The sequence below is a fragment of the Cladophialophora bantiana genome (genome assembly GCF_000835475.1).
Source record: "Cladophialophora bantiana CBS 173.52 unplaced genomic scaffold supercont1.30, whole genome shotgun sequence".
In the NCBI taxonomy this organism is placed as follows: domain Eukaryota; kingdom Fungi; phylum Ascomycota; class Eurotiomycetes; order Chaetothyriales; family Herpotrichiellaceae; genus Cladophialophora; species Cladophialophora bantiana.
The window spans coordinates 36,328-53,557 of record NW_015971604.1 but is presented as its reverse complement, the minus strand read 5'-3'; the positions used below and the strand labels follow the sequence as shown (position 1 = coordinate 53,557).

Genomic DNA, 17,230 nt, shown 5'->3' with positions numbered 1-17,230 from the left:
CCAATCTCACCCGTCTTCGAAATGAACACGGGCCGCCTTGCGAGGCGAGGACTCGACGGACAATGCATCCTCGCCTTCGTCAAACAGACGTTTTCTCCTCTCACTTCTCTGTTGTCTCGCTTCTCGAGCCTCGCGATTCTTGTAATCGGACAATTGTTGTTTCCGCCGTTGTGACCTTGACCAGGCAATTGCCGCCGTCGGTTTGAACCCGATCCCGTTGATGCCATACCCATCGTCACTGGGGTCGTCGGGGTCATGTCCAGTAATTTCAAAATCTTGCCAAAAATCATTCGATTTCTCACCTGCCAGAGGAGGAGATGTGGAGCGGGAAGCTGGTCCTGAGGACATCTTTGCAGTGATCGCAGGTCCTCCAGCGACGTTCGTCCGAGTTTCCGGCTTCTGGTTGCTCATTGGTGTCGAAAACCGCCGTTCCTGGCCCGGTACTTCAGCCGATAATATTGGAGGAATCGTGACCTGGTCATTCTGTTCCATGCTGGCGTCTTGATCTTCGTGAGCTTGGTGGCCATGAATTTCAAGATCGTTGAACTTCCGCGCAACTTTGCTTCGAGGACTACCTTCATCATATTCTTCCAGATCGCTTTCGTTCAATAAACGGGGTAAGGGTCCTTCTGTATCTAGAGGGTGAGGGAAGCCCCGCTTTCTCTTTGGGGAGTTGGAAGCCATTATGGTCTCAAGGTTGGAGGACAGCGGAAATGCAACAGTGGTTGGCACCAAAAGAATTACTCAGACCTATCCAGCAGTCCACCAGGGAAGGCGTGATAGCGCTTGACGACCCAGTTACCAAGACTTCATCAGACGACATGGGATGTTATCACAATTCAAAACAACAACTGGGAGTAAAGTAGGTGTTCGAGGTGTCACTGAAATAATGACCTTGGCCCTGGCCAATAGCTGTTCCTGCGAATTAAAATCTGACGGTAACAATCTCTCTATCCCTCAATCGAGTTTCATTGGTACCTGAGAAACTAATAACAATTACCTAGGTACAGAAGCCTCCACAATTGCTGCTAGCAACTGTCAACAGAGACTCCAAGGTGTGTCGGAGAGTTTGAAGACGGCTATCAATGCCAGGGGAACTAGTTAATATCTAGTCATTGATCTACGTGCGGTCATGATTCCTGCGAAGAGAGCTTGGAGCGGCATCAGCAAATCGTCACCTCACCAGGACAAATACTACGAGTTAAGGTATCCTTCTTTATTGAATAATCAATACAGTGCCACGCAAGGTTCAATGCCTCCTAGCAGACATCGCAATATAATGACCGCCAACGCCTTGCAGGAAAGAAGCCATTTCCGATCTCCCCACTAATCCCTGGGTCTTGATTTCTTCTTTTTCTTCTCGCCTCCCTCGTTATCCACCTCAGTTACCTTCCGCTTCTTGTCCTTCTTGTCCTTCTTGTCTTTCTTGCTGGCATCGTCTGAGTTTTGGGCCTTGTCCTTATCCTTCTTCTCCTTTTTCCTGTCCTTCTTTCCCTTATCTTGCTTTTGGGTTGCTGTTGGCTCCGCATCAAGAATATCTTCGTCAACGCCTGTTTTGGTCGGGTCGTCGACTTCCATCTCTGCAAGAACCTTTTCCATGGCATCTTTCTGCACCCAACGTTAGCGTGGATTCCTGAGCCTCCAGTCCTCCAAACATACCATGGCAGTCTCGTTCTTGGTGGGCTGTGCTCCCGTCGAATAAAATTCTAGTCGTTCTTCTACTTGTTTCTTTAATGCCTGCCCAAAGATTGTGGATGGACTCTCTGAGAAGTTATCGATCCTGGAGGCGATTGAACACTTGTTGGCGAGAAACCGTGATATTCTCCCTTTGTTTTTCTGCCCAGCTCTTCCAATGAACGAGGAGTGGTACAAGAGACCATACTTGGGTGTGTTGCCTTTGGTCTTTAACGCCCTGAACAAGGCCTTCTCCGCTCCTAGAATCTGAACAGTGGAGGCGGGGTACTTCGATAGGTTCGTCAAACTGCCAGCATGAGAAATCAATCGAGCTCCCACAATTTCCCCAATAAGGGCAGCCAAGTTGGGAGCAACCACACCCATCTTAGAGACAAGGTAGGTATGCAGCGTCTTCCGGTAGTTGGCAAGGCTGACCACTCGTTCAGCGAACAACGTCACATTCTCCATATCTGAAACGGAAATCTCTTGACCCATACTTGTTTTTGCGGCGTCGATAATGCTCTTTGCGATTTCATCGTCATCATCTACCACGGCTGCGAGGTCGTGGAGACTTTCATCAGACAAAATCTTCTTATCCTTCACAAACAGCGCAACCTTGGCATATTTGTGGTTGTCTGAGACGATCTTGACAAGCTCTGGGAAGTGCCAGGAGTACCATTCGCGAACGCGCATGGAGAATGTGTTGATGGCTTTATCTAATTGGTCGAGTATTGCAATGGCTTGGATAATATGATTGTCGTTTTTTTGTACAGAAAACTTGACCTTGGCTCTGGAATATGCATGACCCAGACCGAGCTGTGCAGTGTTAGTGTCCCCTTCGCGGAGCTGTTTGAGCAACTTCTCGGAGTGTAGTCTGATTCCTCGGAGCATGTCCAGAACGACCTCGCTTGTGTCTCCAGTCTCGCACTCGACATTTGGAAGTGCTGTTTTGATACTGGCCGCAAGGATCTTGTCTGAAACGCCCAAGATAATTTTGTTCTTCTTCCCAGCTTTCGGCAGATTGAGTTCGAGGAATGACTTGAGAAAGTCAGATGCGATACCTTCGGAAATATCGTTCAGTTCTGATAGTGCCTGCTTCCCGCTCCTGAGGTATAGTTAGCCATAGACTGGAATGGAAAGGAGGTGCAAGCCGTACTCGAATGGCAGAAAGCTGACGAGGTCGACCATCTTGCCGAATCGTGCAAGGTCTTGAACGCCGTCTTGAACTTCTTTCAGACGATGGCCGACAGCGTCGGCCTGGTGGACGACCTTGAAGATGGAATAGCCCATAGGGCCTTCATGCAAGAGAAAATCGGCCATGGCGCAATCTTGTCGTGGTCGCGCGGAGGGGAGTAAGGATGAGTTACTGCTAGAAGGGTATTCTCGACTCTAGTAAGAAATGAAGCCTGGCAGAATTAAATCAACAGTCGGAGTCGCACGGCCGTGCAGACAAAAGTTCTGGCCATAAACAATGCCAATTATCACATAATATGGTGAGCGTGAAATAACCACGAAATTTTGGACTTGCTCGAAAAAGAATTCTGCAGCTTTACAAGTGCACCAGCTGAAAGTCCTCCGATTCGCCCGTCTTGGCCTTGGCACAAGTACTCGCTTACTCTTACGCCCTGTTCGGCAAACCTTCCAGAGCTAGGTCTGTCTTGGCATGAAATCGTACGTCTGCCCGCCATCAAAGTCGAATCTTTCGAGTCTCGTGTTTCCACCATGATCTGAACAACGAAAAGATGTCTGGTAAGTGAACTTATTGTTTTCGCAACTTCTTATCTGACAGTGCATAGCAACGCAGCTTTTGAACCCCAAAGCCGAATCCCGTCGCAGAGCAGAGGCACTTCGAATTAATATCAACGCGGGGGAAGGCCTCCAAGATGTTCTCAAGTCGAACCTGGGGCCTTCGGGCACAATTAAGATGCTGGTCGACGGGTCGGGTCAAATCAAACTCACAAAAGACGGAGCGGTTTTGCTGAAAGAGATGTCAATACAAAACCCTACCGCCACTCTGATTGCTCGTGCCGCAACGGCGCAGGACGACATCACTGGCGACGGCACAACGTCTGTAGTGTTGTTGATTGGAGAGCTCCTGAAGCAAGCAGACAGATATATCCAGGAAGGTTTGCATCCAAGGGTCATCACGGATGGCTTTGAAATTGCCAAAACTGAGACTCTTAAATTTCTCGACACATACAAAATCAGCCGCGAAGTCGACCGCGATCTGCTCCTCTCGATTGCCAAAACCTCCCTCTCCACAAAGATCAATGCAGCTCTTGCTGCACAGTTGACGCCTTCCATAGTTGACGCTGTGTTAGCCATTCACCGGCCTCCGCAAAAACCAGACCTACATATGATCGAAATCATGAAATTGCAGCACAAACTCAGTTCTGACACCACCTTAATTCGAGGGCTGGTGTTGGACCATGGAGCGCGACATCCTGACATGCCAAAGCGAGTAGAAAACGCTTTCATTCTCACGTTGAACGTTTCCCTCGAATACGAAAAGTCTGAAATCAATTCCGGTTTCTATTACAGCAGCGCCGAACAACGAGACAAACTAGTCGCTTCCGAGCGTCGCTTCGTCGACGAAAAGCTCAAGAAGATCGTGGCTTTAAAGAATGGAGTTTGTGGTTCCGATCCCAAAAAGTCCTTTGTGGTGATCAATCAAAAAGGCATTGATCCACTGAGTTTGGACGTGCTGGTCAAGAACGGCATCTTGGCGCTCAGGCGCGCAAAAAGACGGAATATGGAACGTCTTCAACTCGTCTGTGGTGGAAAGGCGCAAAACAGTGTGGATGATCTCGACCCTTCGGTGCTTGGATGGGCAGGACTTGTTTACGAGCAAACCTTAGGGGAGGAGAAATACACCTTTGTGGAGGAAGTGAAAGACCCAAAATCTGTCACACTTCTAATTAAAGGCCCCAATCAGCACAGCATCACCCAGATCACAGACGCGGTACGGGATGGTCTACGGAGTGTGTACAACACTATTGTGGACGGTTGCGTCGTCCCCGGAGCTGGATCTTTTCAGATCGCTGCCGCGGCACACCTTTCATCAGAAGCAGTGCGCAAAACCGTCAAGGGCAAAGCAAAATGGGGTGTCGCTGCCTTCGCAGACGCACTCTTGATCATACCAAAAACACTTGCCGCAAATTCCGGACACGACATCCAAGATGCACTCGCCGCTCTACAAGATGAATTTACCGAAGGGAATGTGGTGGGATTGGACCTTGTGACTGGAGAACCAATGGATCCCGTGCAAGAAGGTGTGTTTGACGGGTTTCGCGTATTGAGAAACAGTATTGCGAGTAGCCAGGGAATTGCAAGTAATCTGCTGCTGTGTGATGAATTATTGAAGGCAAGGCAGATGGGGAGACAACCGGCTCCCGGAGGGATGGACCAGGGAGAATGAACTTCTGGGTCAAAGAAGGAATCAAAATACTGCATTTTGCTTCTGCATGAGCCAAGGCGCATGATAGATCCGCGGAAGTGTACGACATTCAGGACAAAACGACGCTGGAACCACTTGGGGCTACCTACTAGCGAGATAAAGACCACGCGCAGAGCAATCGGAGGGGCTGTCCTGCTACATAGCGTTAGATATCTGCGTTGGAATTGAGTATGATACCCCGAAGAACCGAAGTTAGAGTCGTTTCAGGTACTCTTTGCTCCACTAGCTTTTCCGCGTCACGTCCTGGTAGGAAATGGTGTCATAATTTCAAATTTCGTCATGTATAACGTCTAAATAACAGTGCCTCAAAGTAAGACAGAATCCCGATGCCTGGGAGCTACAGACAGGTTGTTTCATTCCACCCTACTCCTATAGTCCTATCCGGGATGGAGTGTGAACATTTATCTGGGCGTTTAGCCTTTCTCAACATCATAATATTCGCACCATTCGACATCATTTCGTCTTGGGGCCTTCCCACAGGGCAGAACCTGATGAGACCCTAGACCCCACGGGCTGATTGCTGATTCCCCCACAGGCCCGTCATCGTGTCATGGATCTTTTTCTGTTGCCGCCGGATTTGATCCTCAGTCTGGCCCATTGCGTTTCCCCTAGAGTCAATCTCCATTGCATCCGAGTCACCTTGTGTCACATTAGCACCCATTGCTTCCTCCCCTTGGATTGGCTGGCCCTGGTCATTGAGAACTTTACTCCCATTGACCATCTCGGGCTTGGGTTTCGGATCCACACTCATGGCGCCGTCCATATGACCTGCCATGAGTCCACCTCCCTCTCTAAGCTTATTGATCGCACGAACCGTGTCGATGGCCTTGTGTAGTGTTCTTCTCGCATTGAAATTCTTCTTTACTGTCGGCAGGAGATCTTGTCCGTCCCCAGGACCCTTAACGGGAGATGTGGGGTCGGTGTCGGGCTTGATCCAGGGGTGCTGGAGAGCTTGGTGTGCGGTCATGCGGGTATGAGGGTCGATCGTAAGGCAGCGCTTGATAAAGTCCCTCGCGGTATCGGAGACGTTGCGCCAATACTCGACGGGGGTAAAAGAGTAGTCGGCGGCTAGGATGGCTTGCATTTCTTCGAGATTGGAGTCGCGGTCGAAAGGAGTATAGCCGCAAAGGAGGAAGTAGGTGATAACGCCGATGGCCCAGATGTCGCTAAGAAACCTGCATCAGTCTTGAAGAGTCGCCAGGTAGATCAGGAGGGAGTGTGCTCACACAGGCTTGCCGTGGCCTGTCTTTTTGAATATCTCGGGCGCCATATACCCTGGTGTGCCGCACGTCGTGGTCAAGACATGGAATTGTTCCTCGTCCATGATTCTCGATAAACCAAAATCTGCAATCAAGAGATCCGCGTTATCTTCTGGCGTTCTGAACAATAGATTCTCTGGTTTCAAGTCTCTGTGCACGATGCCGTGGTCATGGAGATATGCGACTGCGGACAGAGTCGCTCGTATCAAGTCGGCGGCATCGGATTCGTAGTAAGAGCCTTTGCGGCAGATGCGGTCGAAAAGCTCTCCACCTAGAGCGAGGTCTGTCACAAGGTATACTGCGGCGATGTCAGAGATATCCAGACGCGAGGAGTGTCAGTCGTACAGTTATTCATGGTTTCAAAGTAGTCAACAAGGGTGAGAATATTGCGATGTCCCACTGAGACACGCTTGAGGACTGCGATCTCATTCCGAACCTGGCGAGGGATCCGTCAGTGGATAGCTTCACACTCGTGATCAAGGTGCAGCTGACCATATGCTCCCTGCCGGCCATAAGCCGTTTGTTGATGACTGCGAAAAGGTCAACTATGGAGCCGGCTCCAGACGGTCTCTGTGCGAACCTTTTGCAGCATAGTATCTTCCCGTATCTATATGGACACATTCCTTAACCACCGAGTATGAACCTGCGCCCAGCGTTTTCCCTAGGCGAATATGAGCAAGATGTACCACACAAGGTCCGGCGATCCAAGCGTACCAGTCTTATACCGGCAAGGCTGAATCTGAGGCTTTTGTTGCCCTTGCGCCGCCATATCAACTATCCTTCTTCAGTTTCCCTTGGCTGAATCGTGGTATAGGTATGGGAATGGAGCAGGCAAGGTGAGCAGGTTGTCGGCTGACGGCTTGGGAAGGCGGAGACCGAAGAGATCAAAGAGGGGATGTGCCACCAAGAAGACAGGAAGATGGCCTCAAGATCTCGCAAGTCTGAGAATGAGGAAGTTCATAAAAGAACAGCTTTTGTGGGCAGGTGCGAGAGAAGATGTCTAGGTGTCTATTCAGCTGAATCGAGACTCAGGCACGAGCCAGGCAAGCATTGGCGGTTCGAGGAAACACAAAGCAATGAATACCTGCTGTCAGACAGTCGAATATTGCGCGCAGCACTAGGCGGGGGTCTAGAGTGGATACTGCGGCCACCGCAGCGGACCCGGGGGGCCAAGAGAGGCTGGGGCAAAAGAGGCCACCTAAAATTGGCTGCCCCGCATCCATCTAATTATTACAGGAAGGAATCCCTGTAGCCCAATAGTTCCCTCCTCGGTGCCTCGAACTCATCGCAAGTTATGCTTCGAGGGTGAAAGGATGTCATTGACACACTAGAAAAGGGAAGCTGGAGGAGTACAATAAGGGTTTCGATACTGGCAACGAATTGTCTATTCTGGACCGCCCTTCTCAAGGAGTGCCTTCGCCCGGAAGACAAGCTACGGCGGCTTCTTCTCCCAATTCCGATGACGCCGCAGGGATCTCGTCTTCTGACCCTCTGATTCGAGCATACCGATCCCTCCTCAGTAGTGCCGTCTCGTGTGTCTCTAGGATCATCTCTTCTATCTTCTGACGAGGCTCCGAGTTCATCCTTGGGAGTTCGGGCTCGTCGAAGTCCGATTGTATTTCAGCACCACTTTCTTCATTCTCATCTTCACTGTCAGCGATTTCCAAAGCCTTGCGCTTTTTGGATTGTGGTAGCTGGTCTTTTTGGGATGATTGGGTGAATTCAAGAGGGTGAAATGGAAGGTCGTGTTTCCTGCCGGCAATGAATGTTCCTGCACTACCATCGCCTTCAGCATCCGCCTGAGTTTTACGGGGTGAGGTGGCCAGATTCAGGTTTCGGAGGCCCTTGGACAGGATTACGAATGGGACTGGGTGCATGCAGACGTCTTTCCAAGCCATTCGTTGAACTTCCGCATACCGTAAACGTGGGGATTGCGTCCCTGATATTGCATCCAATTGTTTATCGTCAGTGAAGCCACGGTAAAGCATAATTCGGGTATGGATCGCGGAGTCCCAAGCTTGACTGGCCAATGCCGCTTTCAGGGTTGCTTTAGTTTGACCTTTCAAGCTCGTTGTTGTGTTCGTTAAGACTAGGATTGCAATGTTCTTCAGAGCGGCCATCCTTGACATTGCAGCAGCGAGATTTTCAATAATCTGAAAGCGTTTTGACACAGTTTGCTTTTCAGACTTCTCCCTCACAGCAGCCGGGGCCGACAACTGAAGGCTCTTCGGATTTCGAGAAAATGAGCCAAGAAGGAGGTTGGAGAGGTCGTCGACAACGATTAAACCCGTCTTTGATGAAGGAAACGAGCGGAGAGGATGTAAAAATACTGTCAACAGACGAGGCAGGGTGTGAGCTCTGAGATAGGTGAACTTGTCTTGTAGGAGAAACTCGGCGTCTGAAGGCTCTGAAGGTGATGAGGGGAGATCAGAATCGGCGGATATAGTGTACGAGCGCAACAGCTCGTCCAGCCTCTCTTCAATGAAGGGAGAACCTGTGTCAACCCACAGCACCTCAGAATCCGAGGAGCTCGAGTGAAGTGCATTAACAGAAACCTGCAGACCAAAGGTGGTCTTGCCGACTCCTGGTGGTCCGTAGACTTCAGTCACATGGCCCCTTTGAATTCCCGGTGTTGTGGTTGAGAGTCCATTGATCTCATTTGCGAGTACTGTATCCAAAGCTGGGAGACTACAGGGTATCCCCTGAGATTTAGATGATATCTTTGTCAGCGCTTCAATGGCGGAGACGGTCGGTAGCCGATGCTGAGAGGGTGAGGTCGAGAAATTGTGGATATCTGCTTCTCCGTCCTCCATTCTTGGTCTTAGTTGTAAGCTCCGTGGACATGTTGAAGCCCCTTGCTGAAGGATGAGTCTGTCGAATGCTTTCTGGGCTAGCTGACAAGGTCATGGCGAAGTTCAGCTGCTGGATAAAGAATTAAATGATCACGAGTCAGTCACGGCAGCCATTTCTATTGTCCCAAATGCTCTAAGCCGCCACGCCTTTACAGGGCCGATTTTAACTGAAGTGGCCAAGAGTTGTGGACATCGAGACGGGGAGACGGCGAGGCAGGTGGGGATTCAAATGACTTGTCAGACAACAAACGCCACCAGCACTTGACCAAGGGTTTGTCGACTTCTCCTGACTCACTATCTGACTTGCGCACCTCCGAAGACTTCCCCAGGGATCTTCGTAGGTACCCGATAGAATTCGATGCAGCTCCATTCCTAAGTCTATGCCGCTCATTGTATAACAGAAGGCTTCAAAGCGCTTGGGCTTTCAAGCATTCTTGGCTGCTCGCAACGGTTTTACCCAGAACTGTGTAGTTATCAATGCCCATCCTACATCATTTTTGAGCCTTGAGCTCATCAAACTTGCCCTTTCGCCAACATCTGGTATGGACCAAGTTGGGGTCATTATTCCGCCACTCTTGGTCGCATTCACACTAATTTGCCTGCAAGATGCTTGGAGAATGCGACTGTCGCATCAATGCTGCCAGCAGGTGGTTTTACGCGGACCATCCAAAATTAGTGACGAACAGACCAAAAGTTTGCATTCGCAGAACTACTTCCGCCTCAAACTCGCTCAGACGCTTCGCAAGCTGGAAAGAGCCTGAAATGGACTTTCAGAACATTATTATTAAGGCAACCTGGCTGGGAGAGACTGGCTCTTGCCAAGCCGGAAATTTGGCTTCCGAGTCCGACTGCCAAGACACTGAGCCACGATCGAGGCTGGATAGTAGTAACACATCTGTCGAGCCTTAGGCTTCGAGTTTCCGGCTTTTCTTAGGGCTTGGATTCATGTCGCTGGAAAAGTCATTTCGAGTCCCGCTCGTTCCTGCAAAAAATCATAGGTATCCTATCGAAAACGTCATGATTTGGAGACAATCCAAGGTGGGTGGATTATGGCGTTCGTCTGCCCGCTGATTTTTGATTATTCGGTGGGGCCTCAGATCCTGACACTCTTCAGAGTCGATCCAAACGCATAGCGAGAGGTATTTCGTTGTGCGCCAGAAAAGAACAGCTTGGCTACCAGCCCGTAGCGGTTTGCTGGCGTGTATCCGGTACATCTCTTGAACTTTGCATCAGTTCGCGATGTTGCAGCGAGAGTGGAAAAGGACATTTTCGTATACATACCGGAGACGAAGTTGAAGTTCTCGAAAGAGGTAGTCACAGGTACATTAAGCAGTGAAGGCCCCGACATTAACTTTCACAGTTCAACGACTGAGGATTTCCTCATACCCGATGAAGTGGTCGACTTTGCGTCAAAGTAAAGAGCTTCCGATTGCTGATGAGACCTTCATATCGTGGCGCTATCGAAGAGCATAATATCGTGGAATCTCATATTGGCTTCGGCGTCTCGAAAATGTCTGTGTGGCAATCTCTGGATCCCTTCAGATGAAACTTGCTCGGTAGATCTGATCTAGTCGTGAATTGCTGAGCTCCTCACACAAGGCACCAAGTGCACTAAACACAAAATTTTCGCTCTGTGAATAATTTGCACTAGCGGAGGTAAACTCATGGCAACTGGGCAGTGAAGTCATCTAAGAAGCAAGCTGCGGAGGGGGCGATATAGACGGTAGTCGTATTATCTCCGGAAGGATTCCCAGATCTCGCCGAGTTTGCCCTGAGAAGGACTAGGTTCTAGTTGTTCGATGAGAAATAGCCAATGAAATACTCTAGGATAGGGGAAAGACTCCACACTCGCAAGATGCCTTCTATTTAAAACGTCCACGGATGAAGTCAACTCCATTCCGCCTTAAATCCAGGAAGTAATAATGTATAAGAACTTGTCATACTCAAATCGAGGCCGAAAAACATCTGAAACCCAAGGAGACAATTCGATGAAACTAAGTGCTTTCGTAATCGACTGAAGACTCGTGAAGGCCCTTCAGAGAACATTATACGACACCAACGATGGCAGCTCGAAGGATTGCTCTTGTCACAGGTCAGAATTATTGTTTGCTGCCCAGGTGTTGTTTCTCCATCACTGGCTAAGGGCGAGAAAGGTGGCAACAACGGCATCGGCTATGAGACAGTCAAGGCACTTCTTCAGTCCAATCAGCCGTATCATGTCCTCATGGGCAGTCGCTCCCTCGAGAAAGCTGAGGGTGCAATTCAGAAGCTCCTCGAAGAATGCTCCGAGTCTGCCAACACGATTGAAGCGCTCCAAGTCGATCTTACCAGTGACGCGTCGATTGAAAAGGCATTCAATCAGGTCAAGGCCAGTCCGGGACATATCGATGCACTGATCAACAATGCAGGTATTATCATTCCCCGTTTCACGTAACATCCAACGCGAGCTGACCGCACCACTCCTAGGAGCAACGTTTGATCTCGCATTTGTAGCCGGGGAGATCTCTCTCCGCGAGTGCTTCCTGAGAGCATACAATGTCAATGTTGCAGGCACAAATGTCTTTACCTGGAAATTTATGCCACTCTTGCTCAAATCTACCGACCCTCGTTTGATCTTTGTCACAGGTCTCTCTAATGTCACGCAAGCGAGCAGATCCTATTTTCCCACGCCCCCCCAACCAGCCGGGTGGCCCAAGAAGATCGAGTTTGAGACGATCGGGTATCGATGTAGCAAGACGGCGCTTAATATGTTGATGGTGGATTGGAATCACAAGTTGAAAGCTGATGGGGTCAGGGTTTGGGCTGTCGGACCTGGATTCTTGGAAACAGACTTAGGCAATGCACGGCATTTGGCAAAAGAGATGGGAGCGAAGCACCCGAGTATTGGTGGACAATTCATCAGGAGTGTTGTAGAGGGGGCCAGGGATGCTGACGTTGGGAGGATCGTCGTGAAAGATGGGATTTCGGAATTCTGACTAAGGGCCAACGGACCATCATTGGGATCGCATGGGGATGAAGGATGCTATCACAGATGCAGATTGCCGCTGATGAGCCCTTTCTGGCAGACATATTGAGTGCAGGGCTAGGGGACTCCGCTCGGCTCAATACTTTTCTTCCATCGCTGCCCGGGCTGCGCTCATGCTGTCGCCTTTCTCGGACACAATTCCTGTAGCTTTATAATGATCTTCAGCTGCCGCATCCCTTGCATGAGCGTCTGCGAAATGACTCCCTTCTCCATGGCCGTCGTGCCCGTGGTGATCGTGTCCGACGCCGTGCTCGGCTCCCGCATGATGCGCCTCATGTTGATGGTATCTTTCTTCGAATCGGTTTTCGGTCCCTCTCATCTCTGCTAGACCGCGCTCGGTGATTTCCCGATTTCTTTCCTCGCCCTGATGTTTGTTGAAGACACTATCAAGCGCTTCCATTGCGCCGCCACGGAGAGCATCACCTGCTCCATGGATGCCATGGAGGCCAGATTTGATGTCGTCAACAATGTTTTGGGCTGTTTGTTGCAATTTTTCAGCCATTTCGGATATTTTTATTTTAGTGTAGCCTCGTGCTATCTCTTTCTTGACGAATCGTGGAGCAAGACGCAGCTGTGTGCGAGGGCGCACATCAAGCGGCCTGGCAAAGCATTGCCATTTGTACCCATTAATTGAGAAGGCTGGCTGGATGTTGGCGGATACATCGCTCAGGGATAAAACGCGACCATGACGTAGTTATCAGGAGACCAGCGAGGGACATGGAAAAAGTCGCACGGTCTTTCAAGATGTATTTTCTCTATTTGCCTCCCACAATGAGAGGTATCCTTAGTTATTACTGAACACTTTTACGGGTTATGCACTCTTCTACCGAGACAGAAGCGTTTTTTCCCGTCAGACCGCAAGCTATTTTTTTTTGACTTATGTTCAAAGTCGCGGGTCCATCCGGAATATATCTCAATAGTTGCCTTTTGCGCAGCGAACAGCAAAGTTGCTCCATTCTGTAAACTTGTACCGCATTCCATATCGCAAAGCTTCTCTCACGACTCTGAAATGTCTAATTCTTGCACGGGCTTCCGATCCTCGCCTTCCGTCGCGCAGTCCAATCTGCATCCACACAAGAAGTGGATGAATCCGGTGTTTCATTTCTAATAGGATAGCTTCACGACAAATATCAAAATCTCAGACTATAGTCGCAAAGTCGACCTGCTCTTGGATACATTTCGGACCGCAGCGACCAGAGAAGCAGGAACAAAGTTCCACCTGTCTGGCCGGATCTTTTTCGCAACGGTACCTCACAGCGCTGCATCCTACCTGCTGGTTCACGCAAGAGCAATTTCCAGTGGGTTTATCGAGACAGATCTTCATCCCTACTTGGTCCTATTATCATCTTCATTATTTATTGGATGTTTCTCTACATAACTTATATATTCATCCCTAGTGCCAATTTGTTTCTGTAACAAAACACGGTTCTCCACTTAGGTTATTGTGAATTCCGTCCGCCTCGAGCATGATCCAGGTTGTTCATATCCCCTCGTGGTTCAAATTTGCCTCTGTGCTCTTCGGCAAGGTTAGCTGCCCACCAGCGAACAAGTTTAGAATCTGTTGGCAATCCTGCCCGCAATGCTGCTGCGGCGGCGACCACCGTGAACGGCCTCGCTTTGTCTGCGAATAGTCTCGACGAACTCTTTATCGTTATCCACATGGCCATCGAACGACCACAGCGCAGGGCAAGGGCCAATCTTGCGGCGGAAGATCGTCGTCTTGATCCACCATGGCAGGACGGTACCAACTTGATGCTTCATAAAAGTACGGGTTGGAATGGCAAAAATATAGTCAAGCTCCTCCTGTCGTGACCAGTCAGCACCATTCTCGTAATACACAAAGCGCAGGGAGGTTCACCAAGGTCCGTTGCTTGGTCTCGGGCAAGAATAAGAAGATCATAACAAGCGCGCAGATATTCAGGCCTGCGTAGAACCCGAACGCACCCGTTGGGCTCATCGCCGAAAGCATTCGGGGGAAAGTGATTGAGAGCACGGCAGCCCAGAACAAGCAGGTCGCCACTGCCCAAGCCATACCGACCTCACGGTGAGAAAGAGGGAAGACTTCGGCGGAATATGTGAATGGCACAGGCCCCTCTCCTGGCGAGTAGAAGGCCGCAAACTGTTGCGTTGTTAGTAGGTCACCTTCATGCAGGGAAGACTTGCCGACATACCAAATAGATAAAGAGAGCCACCAGACCCAGATGTGCTGAGCTTGAGGAAGGAATTAAATAGCAAAGGCCGGCAGCTAGCAATGTCCATGCCATCTGAGGAAAGGTGAACAGCAGGAGAGATCGGCGGCCAAACGTATCGATGGTCCAAATGGCGGGCCACGCGAATACAAAGTTCACCAATCCGAAGCCCCAGGACGCCAACAGTGAATCCGTGACTGAGGCTCCAGCTTCCGAAAATACGGTGGAGCTATAAAAGGCAATGATGTTGACTGTATGAATCAGCTTTCCGCTTGGATACAATGGATACCCCATCTACTTACTTCCGCACATCTGTTGAGCAATCATGACAGTGAAGGATGCAAGAGTGGCGCGACGAACTCGTGGAATCGTGAAAAGTTGCATGAACCGAGTAACATAGTTAGTCTGCTTCTTGACCAAGCTGGCTTCCATGCGGAGTTGAGCAAAGATGTAGTACAGATCACGTGCAGCCTGAAGTTTGGTGTTTCGAAGACGCTCGAGTGACCTGAAGGCATTGCGGTATTTCCCTTTCTTGATGTACCAACGAGGAGATTCTGAGCATTGTCAATCGTGTGGCCTGACCTAAAAAGCCGAAATGACGTACCTGGACAGAAGTAGACTCCGATCAGAAGAGGCAGGGCAGGAAGCAGGGCAGAGCCAAACTGAAGGCGCCACGAGATCGAGCCAGTGTCCTTCACGGCAAGATTGGCGCAGGTGCCCAAAAATATACCGAAAGCAGTCCACATCTGCCAACTCATGACTAGACCTCCTCGGACTGATGCAGGAGCGTTCTCGGCGCTGAAGATTGGAACCGTCGAGCCTTTGCAGCCCATACCAATCCCGAGCAGAAGTCGAGTGACGAGAAGTTGATCCCACTCTGGACGAGGTAAGAAAGCTGTCCATGTCGATGCCGACTGTGTACCTACTTTGAGCAACGGCAGAACCAATCGGGCTCAAGAAACAGAAGACCGCGGACACAAAAATGGCTCCTCGTCGACCAAAGAAGTTGTTTAGTGGATCAGAGCACCAACAACCACTTAAGGGTAGTTAGTATTGTGGTGTCCCCATTAGCACCAGGATACTCACATGAACGCCGAGGCAATATATGGACCGGCATTTATCAGTCCTTGATACCATTGATTGCGGGCAGCGTTAGGATTCGGTTGTCCATTGGTCAACTGGTCGCTAATTGGAATGCCTAAGGCATCTGGGAAGGAGAGGTTTGCACCGTTGGAGCCAGTCTGATCCCAACCCTGTACAGCTGCACCAATCGAGCAAAGGATGATTGTGAAATAGAGTGACTTTGGCTGGCGCCATTTGTGTAAGACCTCGTTTCGAATGGCTTCTTTCTCGGGTTCACTGAGGCCCGGCACGCTCTCAAAGGCCGGAGGATCCTTGGCGACGAGAGCACCCTTCACGAGTAAGTCCGTCATGTCTACAAAGTCGTTCTCCTTGGCGAACTCTTCGACATCTTTGATGACTTCCTCGTTGGATAGGTGAGCCAAGGGATTTTTAATCCTGTCATCTATCAGTCATAAGGGCGCAGTGCTGGGTATTTGGCATACTTTGCCGTGGCGCTGTTCTCCAAGTCGATGTAGGCGGTCTCTTGCTTTTCACCGATATACTTCTCGTCATCAGCGCTAGTCAAGTCAGCGGCAGTGCTTCGCAAGGCTGGGAAGTTGAACGTCTACCTTTTGGCAGGACTGTGCGCTATTTGCGGATCTTGAGATGCCATCTTGAAATATATACTGTGGCAGAGAAGCTTGCAGGGCCGATTGAAGAAGAGAGAGAGGGGACCACTGGGCTTGCTGGGGTTTATCAATATGGCTGCCAGCCCATATGTTCAAGCGGGGGCAGACAATCATCGATCCCAAACTCCACGGGGGTTCCCACGCGTGAGAGCGACGAACCCAGCTGGAGATACCTCGCGAGCTGGTTGACTAACAGGCGCAGTGTCTTTCGTGAAGGAGTAAAGATGTACATTATGACCCACAATCAGCAGCCGTGTATCCATCAAATGTTACCAAAACCGTGTACAGTGGAAGCACTTGGGCGGGCCCCTGGGCCAAGAGACCTGTGGCATGGTATCTCTTGTTGGTTGGATCACTCACATGGTCTGAACAACAGGGAAAAATACAGTTGATCCACCGGGTCTGCTCCGGATCAGCGTTACAACGCGTTGAAGTCTGAGATGCGAGGATGTCGATCGTCTGCACAAGAACCCTTGGCGTTGGTAGCCAATTGACGTTGTCCAGTCTTGACAATCTTGGGTCCTCTGCCAATTGCAATTAAGCTTTCTTGACCCTTTGTGCGCCAGGATGACGATCTTAACCTCTATAGCAGCTCGTTCTGCCCGCCAAAGCCTGCTCCGACGGGTAGGCGGCATAGCCGTCACGCAGGCTGACGGCATTGTGCAAAAGTGGCTGTTGTGCTCCTAGCAGTCATTGCCCACGCGTCCGCGCTCCTTTCATGCAATCCTCTCGCTCTTAATTCCGCAGCAATATACACGAAACCACAGGATCAAGTCCCTTTTTTCATGCAATGCGCAATCACCTATGATTAGGCCGCCAATAGTTGGGGTCTGTGGGGTCCCCTACTGGGGAAATCCAATGGAGCCTTCCTGGGGTGCCCATGACTTCCTAACCTGGATATTTATGCTCGGTCCCCGTTTTGGAGGCCGTCTCTGCCGATCTACGGGCTACCGGCTTTGATTGACTCTCGAACGTCGGCTATATTGACCCTCGCCAACAGTTCAAAGCCGCAGTTTCCAGCCT

The 17,230-nt window shown here is 50.1% G+C and overlaps 8 protein-coding genes across 8 annotated transcripts; 2 read left to right on the top strand and 6 right to left on the bottom strand.

Annotated features, from left to right (window-relative positions):
- Positions 1-6: 6 nt before the first annotated feature.
- On the bottom strand, positions 7-684 carry Z519_12478 (uncharacterized protein; the record flags this gene model as incomplete). Its single annotated transcript, XM_016770184.1, has 1 exon — positions 7-684. The coding sequence occupies one exon, from the start codon at positions 682-684 to the stop codon at positions 7-9; it is 678 nt and encodes a 225-aa protein (XP_016613526.1).
- A 642-nt stretch (positions 685-1,326) lies between these two features.
- On the bottom strand, positions 1,327-2,994 carry Z519_12477 (uncharacterized protein; the record flags this gene model as incomplete). Its single annotated transcript, XM_016770183.1, has 3 exons — positions 1,327-1,608; positions 1,660-2,779; positions 2,831-2,994. The coding sequence occupies 3 exons, from the start codon at positions 2,992-2,994 to the stop codon at positions 1,327-1,329; spliced, it is 1,566 nt and encodes a 521-aa protein (XP_016613525.1).
- A 422-nt stretch (positions 2,995-3,416) lies between these two features.
- Z519_12476 (T-complex protein 1, zeta subunit) lies at positions 3,417-5,092 on the top strand (the record flags this gene model as incomplete). The annotated part of the gene is made up of 2 exons (XM_016770182.1): positions 3,417-3,423; positions 3,471-5,092. 2 exons carry the CDS (start codon positions 3,417-3,419, stop codon positions 5,090-5,092), a joined length of 1,629 nt encoding a protein of 542 aa, XP_016613524.1.
- Positions 5,093-5,630: 538 nt separating this feature from the next.
- Positions 5,631-7,159, bottom strand: Z519_12475 (uncharacterized protein; the record flags this gene model as incomplete). The annotated part of the gene is made up of 6 exons (XM_016770181.1): positions 5,631-6,297; positions 6,358-6,688; positions 6,736-6,826; positions 6,883-6,920; positions 6,971-7,051; positions 7,105-7,159. 6 exons carry the CDS (start codon positions 7,157-7,159, stop codon positions 5,631-5,633), a joined length of 1,263 nt encoding a protein of 420 aa, XP_016613523.1.
- Positions 7,160-7,793: 634 nt separating this feature from the next.
- Positions 7,794-9,203, bottom strand: Z519_12474 (uncharacterized protein; the record flags this gene model as incomplete). The annotated part of the gene is made up of 1 exon (XM_016770180.1): positions 7,794-9,203. One exon carries the CDS (start codon positions 9,201-9,203, stop codon positions 7,794-7,796), a length of 1,410 nt encoding a protein of 469 aa, XP_016613522.1.
- Positions 9,204-11,303: 2,100 nt separating this feature from the next.
- Z519_12473 (uncharacterized protein) lies at positions 11,304-12,217 on the top strand (the record flags this gene model as incomplete). Its single annotated transcript, XM_016770179.1, has 3 exons — positions 11,304-11,334; positions 11,396-11,650; positions 11,709-12,217. 3 exons carry the CDS (start codon positions 11,304-11,306, stop codon positions 12,215-12,217), a joined length of 795 nt encoding a protein of 264 aa, XP_016613521.1.
- A 126-nt stretch (positions 12,218-12,343) lies between these two features.
- Positions 12,344-12,769, bottom strand: Z519_12472 (uncharacterized protein; the record flags this gene model as incomplete). Its single annotated transcript, XM_016770178.1, has 1 exon — positions 12,344-12,769. The coding sequence occupies one exon, from the start codon at positions 12,767-12,769 to the stop codon at positions 12,344-12,346; it is 426 nt and encodes a 141-aa protein (XP_016613520.1).
- A 1,049-nt stretch (positions 12,770-13,818) lies between these two features.
- Positions 13,819-16,191, bottom strand: Z519_12471 (uncharacterized protein; the record flags this gene model as incomplete). Its single annotated transcript, XM_016770177.1, has 9 exons — positions 13,819-14,070; positions 14,126-14,386; positions 14,439-14,707; positions 14,759-15,010; positions 15,061-15,333; positions 15,383-15,492; positions 15,543-15,974; positions 16,022-16,096; positions 16,148-16,191. The coding sequence occupies 9 exons, from the start codon at positions 16,189-16,191 to the stop codon at positions 13,819-13,821; spliced, it is 1,968 nt and encodes a 655-aa protein (XP_016613519.1).
- Positions 16,192-17,230: the final 1,039 nt, after the last annotated feature.